The 12715-nt window shown below is 55.8% G+C and overlaps 1 protein-coding gene across 2 annotated transcripts; it reads left to right on the top strand.

The window, feature by feature from the left end:
- Positions 1-948: 948 nt before the first annotated feature.
- On the top strand, positions 949-6091 carry MIEF2 (mitochondrial elongation factor 2). Of its 2 annotated transcripts, none has more exons than XM_080680815.1 (4): positions 949-1183; positions 2909-3061; positions 3267-3447; positions 3949-6091. In XM_080680815.1, the coding sequence occupies exons 2-4, from the start codon at positions 2915-2917 to the stop codon at positions 5001-5003; spliced, it is 1383 nt and encodes a 460-aa protein (XP_080536941.1). In that variant the 5' UTR covers positions 949-1183; positions 2909-2914; the 3' UTR covers positions 5004-6091. The 2 variants fall into 2 exon arrangements, with proteins under 2 accessions (XP_080536941.1, XP_080536942.1); XM_080680816.1 differs by having other exon boundaries at positions 1116-1183; positions 2913-3061.
- Positions 6092-12715: the final 6624 nt, after the last annotated feature.

Below are 12715 nucleotides of genomic sequence, written 5' to 3'. Positions count from 1 at the left end.
GGCGGAGCCCGGACCGCGCCCCTCTCGCCCGGCGCCCCTGGCGCTTCGCGGTTAGCGCCGCCGCCTCCCTGGGCCTCAGTTTCCCCGTCTGCTCGAGGACTGGAGGGGCCTCGAGGATCCAGGCGCCCCCAGTGCTCGCGCAGGAGGCTTCACACCCTCCAGGCGACGTCCCTGCGCCCCAGGGCGGGCGTGCCGCGGGGCTACGCAGCTGAGTGGACCCGGGCACTGCTGCCCGGGGGTCTGTCCGCCCGCGGGCCTGGCGGCCCAGTGGCTATGATGCCTGGCCGGGACTGAGGTCCTCGAGCGCCCGGCAAGCCCAGGCCTGCTCCGGCCGCTCCTCCCCTGGAAATGCTTCCCAAGGTTGTCGCCAGAAACAAATGAGAGCCGCAGGTGCAGCTCGGGGCATACAGCAGGCGCGCGATATGTGCACGTTATTACTCCTGCTTGGAGTCGACATTCCCATTCCGACATCACACCTTCGTTATTTGCTTATCCGCCCCCTCCGCCGGCACATAGGCCCCAATAAATAAATGCCGAGTTAACCACAGGCTAAGCACAATCATTCTCAGGGTGGAGGGGGCTGGTGTTCCCGTGTCACACGAGGGAAAACGGGCCCGCGTGGAGCAGTGGCCCGCACAAGGTCGCACGGAGCAGGCCAAGAGATAAGAATAGCGAGGCCACCAGGCGGGCCTCTCGCAGAGGTGACCTAAGTGTCACCTGACAGCCGACAGCGCAGCCGGGTGCCGCCTGACCGCCCGGCCCCTGGAAAGAATGTGGGCCCAGAGCGTCCCCACAGCGGAGGCTCCTATTACAGGCGCCCGCGAGTCACTGCGGGCTGCGGGGGAGGGACTGGCACCGCCCCGCGCTGCGCGCCTTGGAACGCAGCCCGGCGCCTTTAAGTCCCGGTGCACCAGAAAGTCCCGCCCCCAGGGAGCGCACAACCCGACGGGGGGCGTGGCCTGGCCGCCATTGGATGAGTCTCTTCAGTGTTTCGGAGAGAGATGGCGGGTCTTTAGCGCTCTGATTGGACTTGGGGCCTGCTCGTCTGCGTGCTCGTCGGAGTCGGCGTTGGTTCCCGGGTTCAGATTCCATCCTCGGGCGGCGGGGCGTCTGGACGCGAGAGGCCCGGGGCGTCCGCCGGCCGGTGCACTGACGCCGGCGCGCTGAAGCCAGGACGCAGCAGGTACGGCCGCTGCCAGCGGCCCGCGCGGGGTCACCGGCCCGAGGCGAGGCGCGCGCGGGACGCAGGTCTGGGCCGCGGCCTCGCGGAGGAAAGAGGAGATGGCCTGGGGCCTCCAACCCGGGGTTCGAATCCCGTCTCAGGGCCTCGTGCCCCTTGTAAACCGGCCTGGACTGGCCCTTGGAGCCTGTGCGGGGCCCGCTCAACCCCGACCCCGGCGGGCAGAGGAGAGAGGACAGGCAGCGCAGAGGAGGGCTATTTTTAACCACCTGTCCGCTCTCCCCTTTCCTGAGTTGGAAGGCTGCGGGATAGGCCTGCGTGACCCGCCAGGTTAGGCAGGCGAGGCTGGTGAAGGCTCTTCTCAGGTTGTAAAGGGGACTCCTGGCTCCGCTGGAGGCGGAGGCAGCTGCTGCGCCGAGGTGGGCACCCGCCAGCCTTGACCAACCCAGGCCCCAGTGCCTATTTTATAGTCTGGGACATGGGGAGGGTGGTGCTGGGGCTGACTCCCCAAGTGGTTCAGGCATCTCCTCGCCTCGCAACAGCCCTAGGCACCCACAGCCGCGCAGGAAGGGCAGAAGTCCTTGGTGCCCTCAGAGCTGGCTCTGAGCTCAGGGTCACCTGCTCAGGTGTCCTCAGTGAGGCGGTTCTGCCTGGTGTATGACCGGTCCCCTGGGCTTGGCCCTTGGTCACACACCCTCAGCTCTCAGGGCCTGAGGGCACGAGTCCCTGTGGAGGAACCTGAGGCTGGCCAGCCCACCATTCGGGCTCCTCACTTCTAATCCTCCCTCGCTGCTATAGGCGCCACTTGACAGCTGAGCAGACAGCTGGGGCTGCAGGCCCCCAGCTTACCTTCTCTGTTGCTTGGCTCCCCACAGCTGAGGACAGCTCCCCATCCCCAATGTCCCAAGCCCAGGAGGCGCAGAGAGGCCCCTGTCGCTGGGCACTGGCCAGTCCTCTGTTTGAAGTCTGTGTGTGTAGTTCCTTTGCCCACGGTGCAGCAGGGCCTTAGGCCTTGACTGGCACATACCCACTGACAGGCAGCTCCTGCCCAGGCAGCCTGGGCCATCTCACCAGTCCCATCATTGACTTGATAGCTCTGCCTTGGGGCTACTCTGTCGAGATTTGGAGGTAACTGGCCTCACTGAGATCCCCCAAAGGTCTGAGAGGCCCTCCAGGGCAGGCTGTCTAGGGCCCCAAGTCGTGGATTTCCCTGGGCCTTGCTTCCTCCTGCTGTGCCCGCCCTAGTTAACCAGGATGAGGCAGCCTCTAGGACCTGACCGTAGGGCCTCTGGGGGAGCGAGATCCTGGAGGCTTTGCTGTCGTGGGTCCACGGACCTACTACTCACTATGTGGTCCAGCAGCCTGTGTCTCCGTAAAATTGGAGTGATGATAAGACCTTCCTTATGGGTCTTTGGTGATGTCAGGAATCCTGGGGTCGGGGTGCTGGGCCCCTTCTTTGACCTGCCTTAGGCACTTTCTGTGTGAGCCCCTCTGTCCAGGGGGTGGGGTAGGTTGTTTGCAGGTTGGGGAAGGGGGCTCAGGCAATTCCCCTTCTCCTCACAAGAAACCCTGTGAGTGGCCGCTTTCTGTTGAAACTCTCAGGAACCCCCTTGTGGGCTTGAACCAGCGACCCCAGGATGATGGCAACGAGAGTGCCCACCCACGCCTGCCCCGTGTCTGCCTGGCTGCCCCATACTCAGTGGTCCCTGCACCCTGGCTCTCTTTTAGGCAGACATGGCAGAGTTCTCCCAGAAACGGGGGAAGCGGCATGACGACGACATGCTGGGCAGTGCTGTGAACTTCCTCCTGGCCAATGCCCGCCTGGTGCTGGGTGTGGGCGGGGCTGCCGTGCTGGGTATTGCCACCCTGGCTGTGAAGCGGGTAAGGCCATGGTGGACCAGTTATACCTGGGGCTCCCAGAGGAGGATCACAGGGCTGGGGCCTGCAGCGGGGCCCTGGGCGGGGGCTGGGGACTACCCGAGGCTGGCATCTGCTTCTCTACCCAGCAAGCTTGTTTGCTTTGCCCTGGGGGTTTGCTGTGCTGCCCAGGCTTCAGATGCTCTGATCTGTGCCACTCTGCCTGCAGCTCATTGACAGGGCTGCCAGCTCTCAGGACGAGGATGACACCAAGGCAGACGCCACGAGCCTGGAGGACAGTTGGAAGGAACTGAGCCTGCTCAAGGCCACACCACACCCACAGCCCCGGCCCTCACCTGCTGCCCCCAGCCAACCTGTGCTGCTCCCAGTCCCCTCACTTTTTGCCCCAGGTGAATGGCACCCCTTCCCCTCTAACCTGGTAGGTCCCCCTTTGGTGGTCACACTCAGGAGATGCAACCCAGGCTCTGCCACTGACTGACTGTGTGCCCTGTGCAAGCCCCTCTCGCTCCAGGGGTGTGGGCTCCCTGCATGTTTCATGGTGTGTTTTTCTGCCCTTCTGCCAACCACTGGGACATGTGGACTTTGGGGGTGATATCGCAGTAAGGCAGTAGCCTTATGATATGGGGGCCTCAGATCAGGAAACAGGTCTAGGACCCCACTGCACTATGCATGAACTGTTTTGGCCCCAAAGAGTTGGGGAGCTGGGGCAATGAGAACTTGTCATCAAAGTATTCTACGTGAGGACTCGAGCTGGGTGTTCTTTCTCAGCTGGTTCTTTTACAGGTGAGGGAAATGAGGCCCAGGGCCAGTACATACCTGGTAACCTGGGAGAGGTTTCGTGGCTCATCACATGGCCTTCTGACATGTTCCCTGGCCCTTTCACTCTGCAGAGGGGCCTGCAGATGCTGACCCTCAGTCGTCTCCTCAGCTTACCTCCCCAGGACTCTTGTGCCTGTCATTCCAGGAGAAGCTGTTGGCGTTCGAGCAAGACCACGTGAGCATCCCAGTGTCCCACGTGGCTCTGGCCAAACAGTTGGCTGGCGACATTGCCCTAGAACTGCAGGCCTACTTGCGGAGCAAGTTCCCAGAACTGCCCTTTGGGGTGCTTGTGCCCGGGGGACCGCTTTATGATGGCTTGCAGGCAGGGGCTGCTGACGATGTGCGTCTCCTGGCACCCCTGGTGCTGGAGCCGGGTCTGTGGAGCCTGGTACCTGGCATAGACACTGTGGCCAGGGACCCTCGCTGCTGGGCTGTGCGTAGGACTCAGCTTGAATTCTGTCCTCGTGGAAGCAGCCCCTGGGACCGCTTCTTGGTGGGTGGCTATCTCTCTTCCCGTGTCCTGCTGGAACTGTTTCGCAAGGCACTGGCCGCCTCCATCAACTGGCCAGTTATTGGCAGCCTTCTTGGGTGCTTGATCCGGCCCAGCATGGCTTCGGAGGAGCTGCTGCTTGAGGTGCAACATGAGCGCCTGGAGCTCACTGTTGCTGTGCTCCTGGCCATCACTGGCACCAATGCTGAAGACCAGCTCCTTGTGGCCTGGCCCCTGGAGGGGCTGGCTGGGAACTTCTGGCTGCAGGATTTGTACCCGGCAGAGGCTGCCAGGCTGCGAGCTCTCGATAGCTGTGATGTTGGGACCCGCCGACGGCTGCTGCTGCTACTGTGTAGTGTCTGCCATGGCCATCCAGCCCTGAGGCAGCTGAGCCGGGGCCACCTGACCCAGGTGGTTCTACGTCTGGGAGAGGAGGAGGTGGACTGGGCCGAGGAGGCCTTGGGGGAGCGCTTTCTGCAGGCTGTGGAGCTGCTCATCAGCAGCCTGGAGCGGGCCAGCCTGCCCTGCCATTTCAACCCCAGTGTGAATCTCTTTGCCAGCCTGTGCCAGGAGAAGATCGACAACCTTGGCTACATGCTGTACCGCGGCCTCCAGGCCCCCGAGGGGCTGCTGTAGATGGGTCAGGGCAGGCTGCGTGTGTTCTGATGTTGGTGAGCTGCACGCTTCTCCCTCCCAGGGTTAGCCAGGATAAAAAAGGGTGTGTTGGCTAAGGCCAGGGGTTAGCATGTGCATAGGCAACCATCACTGGAACCTTCTGAGCCCAGAGAGCTTGGGCTACACTGCCTTTCAGGCAGCCTGGAATGCCAGCCACTCACACCCACTCCCTTAGTCCTCTGGGCCAACTCCAGGACCTTGGGCTTGGTCCATCGTCACCAGCAGAGGATCCCCTGAAAGGAGCTGGCTCTGCTGTCCTGGGCAGGGGGGAAGGCCAGCTCTGTTTTTCTGTTGAGGGTGAGTTGGTGCTTTCCTCAGGTGGCAGCTCCAGGCATCTCTAGGCACCTGGTGTAGGATGGTAAATACCAGGTGTTTGTTCATCCCCCATGGGCCAGAGTCACCTGGTACCTGTGGAATGGAATGCAGCTTTTTGACTGACTTAGAGGCTGGTGTTTTCTGATGTCGTCTGTGGTCTAGTTTGCTTATTGAGCTCTCTCCTCCACCCTGGAGTGGGGGCTCAGCTTGGGGTGCTGCCCACCTCACACCTGTGAAGGCCCTTTCCCCTCCATCAGGCGAGTTTTCTCTTCGGCAGTTGGAGGGCCCTGCGAGAGCCCCTGCCCCACAGGGGAGCTAGGGCTCTGTGCTGCCTGCCTTGCTCAGAGCCAAGGGTGTTTCGCTAGCTGCTACTGGGACCAGCCAGAGAGTAGAGGCCAGGCCCTCCTGGGAAGGCCTGTGGTGCAGGTTGGCCTGGGCAGTGCCTCACAGACAGCTCAGCTGACTCCTGTGTTCTCCCTGAGCCTGGCAGAGGTCAGGGATAGGAAAGGGAGGGCCTACCTCCCTTTCCCCGTATGCCTCCTACCTTGGGTGTTCTTCCTGCTAAAGCTGAGCTATGCCTCAAGAATGTGAACAAGAATAAAAGAGAAAACAAGCCCTCGTGTGACTCATGCTGTCTCATAAGCAACTGTTTGGAGTTCTGGAAGCTGGGCCAGAGGGGCTGGGAATGGACCTGGAGGGGGCTCCATTTCACTGGAAAAGCTTATATGGAAGGAGATTACAAGATTGCTGGTGTGATGTCTTGCTTTTGTAATGGGAACCAACTAGGGTTTTGTGTCTTCTCAAAGCCTGAATTTTTTATTCAAAGCCCCTGTGCTTTCTGGGATTGTGCCAGGCTCTGGGCTAACTCTCTCACCAGCACTTACTCCAGCTGGAGCTGCCCCAAAGCCCTCCCGCCAGTAGTGACAGAGAAATGTGACTTCTCTCTCTCCCTGTCCAGACGGGGAAGCGAGTGTATCAGTGTCCCCATTGCTGGGGCTTACTTCCTTTGTCAGCAGATGACAAACGAGGCCCTGTGTCCTTAGGGTGTGGCCACCACAGCTATGCTTCTTCCCTCCTCTCCTCCGCACCCCAATGTACTTCCTAAGGTAGTCATCCAAGGGACACCACATGGGACAGAGGAACCTGGGCTGCCTCTGGAGATTATGATGACTGCACTCAGAGGCTATGGCAAGGGTCAAAGGGCAGGAGACTGGCTTAGCTGAGGGCCATTCAGATAACTTGTCTCAGGAGCCTGGTGCAAAGAGAGCCTTAAGCAGCTGTAATGGCAGCCTAGGGTTGGCAAGGAAACAGACTGGAGGCAGCGGCTGTGCATTTCTATTCTCATCATAATACCTATTTCCTAGGGTGGCTGCAAGGAGTAAGTGCTGGTGGGAGTGTTAGCCCAGAGGCTGGCCCAAAATGAAGTGCCTCCCCAAACCAGAGACTGCTGGGCCTTGGTGCCTCGCTCACAGACGGAGCCCAAGCACAGAGCCCAAGCACAAGGATGCCTCCGCCACCAGGCTGCCTTTGACCATGGTGGGCTCTTAAGGACAACTGGTATCCTGCTGAAGGCTGGACTGGGCGTGGCTGGGGCGGTGGTTCAGAGGCCCTCTTAGAAGACCAAACCCCTCTGGGGAGGCCTCATACTTGAGGTAGCTCTGAATTTCCCCACACACTGTAATTTCAGTAAGAAAAAACAGGGATGAATTAAAAGAGAAATGAGGTGTTTGTGATTATATCACCGATACTCGGTTAACATCTGGGACTTGAGTTTCTAGCTGAGAGCTGGAAACAAATCACTGTTTTGCTAGGAGCCTTTGCAGGAGCTTATGTCCGGCTGGCTCAGTCCTGGTCTGTGCCAGTGACAGGGGTTGTTGCTACCATTACACGGATTCCCTTTGACACAAGGACGATTCCAGCTCTGCGCCAGGTGCGTCTCAGTCTGAACATCGTGTACTCAGACCTCCAGCTGTGTTGGGCAACCTGGCAGTCAGCATCCTTGCCTGGTTTAGCGTTACCCAGGGCCCAGGCCCACAGTTGTGATGCCACCTGCTCAGAATGAAAGTCATGGAAATGGCCAACAGGAGCTTACAGATTTAAAGTGTCACCCACATAGCTCAGGAATAATCTTCCTGCATAGAAACATTTCCTTTTACTTCACTCCTAAGAATGTCTCCTCAGAAACACTTAGCTGCTAAGAACAGCAACAGAATACTTAGCCGCACAATATCCTGTCAGTTGGAGGAACAGTCATCCTCGAGTCGACCTGCCCATTTGTTTCAGCTGTAAGCCCTGAAGGTCTTTGTGCACACGGGCTTCCTCATTAGGAGATTCCTGGGCATGGAAAGCATTCAAACTTGTTTAGATCCTGAAGGATCTTAATTTTTTTAAATACATTTTTGTTGATTTTAAGAGGAAGGGAGAGGGAAGGATAGAAACATCAGTGATGAGAGAGAATCATGGATCAACTGCCTCCTGCACATCCCCTACTGGGAATAGAGCCTGAAACCCAGGCATGTGCCCTGACCGGGAATAGAATTGTGACCTCCTGGTTCATGGGTTGACGCTGAACCACTGAGCCACACCGGCCAGGCAGATCCTGAATGATCTTGCAAACTGCATTCTGAAAGGACTTCAGCCAGCAGCCCAGAAAACCACCCCCAACGCCCTGAGCTGTGCCTGGCCAGAGCGGGGCAGAAAGGGAAAGTGGCTGCCTTACGTAGACAGAAGCATGCAACCCACCTCTAAACCAGCACCAACCTTCACTGCCATGTCCCGCAGTCTCCTACTCTCCTTTCGTAAGATCTTACTTGGAGTGGAAAATGAAAGTGCGACTCCTATTCCCACTAGCGATGGTTGTGTCCGTGGCTCCCATCTTCCTGGTATGCGCTGAGGAAAAATGAAGCCAATTCAGTGGCAGCTCAGGAACCCCTGGTTCAAAGACCTTAGCAGGCCCGAGTGTATCTCCAGCATAACGGCCTCTGAGCTAGCGAGCAAGCCACACTAGGAAAGCACTTCCTGCCTTTTGGTTCCAGATGGGCCTTTGAAACCCCAGCACTTAGCTGGCTGTGAAGCCAGGCTTGGAGCCCAGGGGAGCAGACACTGTGCCTGCAGTGGCTCTAGAGCAGATCTTAGCTCTTCCAAGTATGGGAAGGGCACTATGCCCAGAGTCAAGGGATCAGGGTCATGCACAGCTCACTCCAAAGCCCATAATCTAGGGCTACTGCTCCACTTTTGCCCTGTTCTAAAACAAGGGGCCTTCAACCTGGTATATGACACATTTGCATTTTTCAAAAATATATATATATACTAGAGGCCCAGTGCACAAATTTGTGCACTGATGGGGTCCCTCTGAATGGCCTGCAGGGATTGGGCCGAAACCCACAGTCCAATGCCACCTGCAGCTCCTACCTGTCACTCCCACTCATCCTGGCCCCATTGTGCCTGCTGTGGGCTCATGCCCAATCAGTCCTGATCATGAGAGGCTGAGACTGCCACAGCAGCGCTTGCCAGCCATGAGCCCTGCATCTGGTGCCCTCCCAAGGGGAGTGGCCTGCAGGATCGGGCTAAAACCAGCTCTCTGACATCCTCCGAGGGGTCCTGTATTGCGAGAGGGCGCAGGCCAGGCTGAGGGACCCCACCAGTGCACGATCAGGCCAGGGAGGGACCGTGGGAGGGCTCCAGGGCATGTCCAGCTCATCTCGTTCAGTCCCGATTGGCTGGACCCCAGCAGCAAGCTAACTTACCAGTTGGAGCATCTGCTCCCTGGTGGTCAGTGCATGTCATAGCCAGCGGTTGAGCAGCCTTAGCATGTCATTAGCATATTACACTTTGATTGGTTGTTCGGTGGTTGTGCCGCTCGGTCTATTTGCATATTACCCTTTTATTATATAGGAATACTAGTGTCCCGGTGCAAAGATTCGTGCACATTGAAAGGCAATTAATTAGAAGAAATATTTTAATATCGCTATTCACCCTTTATAATAGAAGTGTCAACCAAATTCACAATCGACAATGACAGATTGAAATACATGTGTGTGATTGGCACCAGTGAGAGCTTTATATGTATCATGCATGTGCGAGTCAACTTGGCCTTTTATATATATAGAATAAACTTGCTTAATTAGACCTGCTCTCTGATGTAGCTAAACTTTTTCCAGCCCAGTGAAGCACAACTTCTCTTCCAGGTAATTGTCAGCAACACAGCAGTAAATAACACGAAGCAGATTATTATTGTAGATCACGCAGGGAGAACAAAGGGTAAAATATTTAACTGCAGCAGTGTTTGACTATATTCTGCACAGTGAGAAAACTTGAAATCATTTTTAAGGTTCACCATTTCTTACTTCTTTTCAGTCAGGTCATTCCCGTTTTCCGGCTAATGAAACTACTATTCCCTTGAGTCTCCTATCTACCTACTCCAGGACTTCTGTGAGGATCAAATGAGATGAGGCATGGAAAACACTTCAAAGACATTTGGTTAAAGTGTAAAATGTTTGCATCTGGCTATAAAGCAAGTTGTGTTCCTGGGCTGAAGAAACTGCAAGGAGGCTAGTCGCTAGGGAGAGGAAGCCGGGCATTGCTATGTGACATCATTACCCCTGCGTTGAGGGTCTGCCCCCTGGTGGTCAGTGAGCATCATAGCTACCGGTCAGACAGACACTTGGCCTTTTATATATATAGATTTTTAAAAAATATTTTTATTGATTTCAGAGAGGAAGAGAGAGGGAGAGGTAGAAACATCAATGATGAGAGAGAATCATTGATCGGCTGCCTCCTGCATGCCCCCTACTGGGGATTGAGCCCACAACCCGGGCATGTGCCCTTGACTGGAATTGAACCCGGGACCCTTCAGTGCATAGGCCAACACTCTTATCCACTAAGCCAAACCAGCTCGGGCAAAAAATATACTTATTTTCTAATCAGAAAATTAGGTTTTTAAAAAATCCCAGTAACATCACAATTTGGTTGCACTTAATTCAATGAGGAAGCTAAGGGTGTAGTGGATGACACCCAGAGTGTATTCCAAAGGTCAACGAATGGCACTGAGGACGGTGTTTTCGGTCACCTCTGCACTGCTGCCAACTTCCAGTGATAACAGTGTGGTTGGCTGGAGCCTCACACAGCAGGAAGGCCAGAATCTCAGACTCTCTCACTTGTGTGCTTTTGCACCGAACTCTCCAGGCTGCCCCCAGCGCCACCTCTGTGTGAACTTGAGTGGTCTGAGGCAGGCATGGAGTGCACACATCTGTCCCTACCAGGGATGGCCAATGGGAGCACGTGGCCCTACCCTGGCATGCTCATTGACCCCATGCCACCTCTGTATTCCAGTCAGAAGTCCTTGGTCCCAAACAGCTGAAGTTCTGGGCTGCAACAGCCCTGGAAGAAAAGGCAACTTTGAATTCACCCCAAAGGGTAGCAGACCTCTCAGTGCCCGAGCTGTTGCCTGAAGCGAGTGCAATGCTCAGAGAATGTCTGGCTGCCAGGATGACAGAGCTTATATTTTTAGATTCCAGCTGCTCCAAGAGCAGTGAGCATCCAATTCAGGCGCCCTCAACCAGCAGTAGCTGTGCGATGTGGCCACTCTCGCTAGTTCTCAGACTGGGGCAAGAAGGGGTGCCATGGGGACGTGCAAGAAGCATCAGCCAGAGCACCTCTTCTCTGAGGGCAGCGGTGGCTGTGGCGGGGAGAACAGTGCATTTCTAAGAGGGTAGCATGCAGGCTGAGACAGTTTCAGTCCTCTTAGCTGCTCAGAGAGGAAGAGCCTGTGTCCCTTGCAGTGGAGCTGGAAGCTGAGAAACGGCGCAGTTAGGTGGCCTAGTTCCTAGTTGTGGCTCGTGGCTGGGGCTTAGTAAGTGGGGGTCATTTTATCCTGTCCTGCTTGTGCAAGCTGTAGATGGGGTTCAAACCTTCCATCAGTCGGAGGAAGGATCCATTTCTCAGTGCGCTGAATGCTGCTAGCCTGAGTCAAGAGACATGAGAAACTCCCTCACAGGCTTTTATTTTTGTATTTTTCCCTCACAGGCTTTTATTTGTGAAGTTCTCACTGCAGTCAAGCCTGGAATCCTCCACCAAAGCGCCCCCAGTTGACTACCACCAGGTGTTACAGACGAGGCCACTCAGGCTCAGTGGTGAGGGCACACCACTGAGTCAGTGGGGCGCCGGGACCTGAGCTGAGTTTGTCCTAGCACAGCCCAATCCAGCAGTTCTTGGTCTTGGCACACATAGGCGTCATCTGTAGAAAGAGTAGAACCCACAAATGCCTATAGTATCCCGAGTCTGTAAAGAACTACAATTCAACAACAAAAAGACAACCCAATTGAAAAATGGACAAAAGACTTGAGTAGGTAATTGTCCAAAGATATACAAATAGCCACAAGCACATGAAAAGATGTTCAACATCAGTGGTCATTTTGAAAATGCAAGTCAATACCACAACGAGCTATCAGTTCACACACACTAGGGTGGCCATAATTTTTTTTAAAAAGGTAAATAATTATTGGTAAGAATGTAGAGAAATAGGACCCTCATGCATTGGTGATGGGAATGTAAAATGGTATATAGCTGCTGTGGAAAACCATTTGTTGATTAAACAGAATTACCATATGACCCAGTAACTCCGCTCCTACATATATACCAAAAAGAATTAAAGACAGGTGTTCAAATACTTATATTTGAATGTTTATAGCAGCACTATTCACACTAGCCAAAGGTAATTAATAACCCAAATGTCCATCAGCTGATTAATGGATGAACATAATGTAGTACATCCACACAATGGAATATCATCTATATAAATAAAACCCTAATATGCAAATAGACCAAACAGCAGAACAACCAAACTGGTCACTATGATGTGCACTGACCACCAGGGAGCACGTGTGGAACATGGCGGGTGGCGGCCGCAGTGGGATGATGGAGCAGGTGAGTGGGGGTGCCAGACCAAGGCAGGGCACCAGTTGCTGTCATCGGGGCAAGCCTCTGGTGGTTACCGAAAATTATTTGCTGCTGCGCACCGTGGTCCTGCCTGGGGGCTCACACCCGCTGTTGGTGCTCAGTGACGGCCCTGATCACTTGGTGCCATCAGCGGGTGCGAGCAGCTGCTGCCGTCCCTGATTGCCCCTCAGGGCTTCTTCGCCTCCCCCTGCTCCTGAGGGATGATAGGGCAGCAGCTGCTGCTTGCACCTGCTCAAGTGCCGACCCCGCTTGCACCTGCTGCTGGCGCTGGCCCCAATCGCTCTGCACCATCAGTGGGTGCGAGTAGAGCCAGTGCCGTTGGTGTGTGGGAGTGGGAGTGGCAGTGCGGCAAGAGTGGGGCTGCTGGTAGAGAGGGGACAGGGCTGGGGGCGCCACGGATG

The sequence above is a fragment of the Plecotus auritus genome (genome assembly GCF_963455305.1).
Source record: "Plecotus auritus genome assembly, chromosome: 7".
NCBI classification, from domain to species: Eukaryota; Metazoa; Chordata; class Mammalia; order Chiroptera; family Vespertilionidae; genus Plecotus; species Plecotus auritus.
The sequence above is the reverse complement of the archived record's forward strand: the minus strand, read 5'-3'. Positions and strand labels throughout refer to the sequence as shown.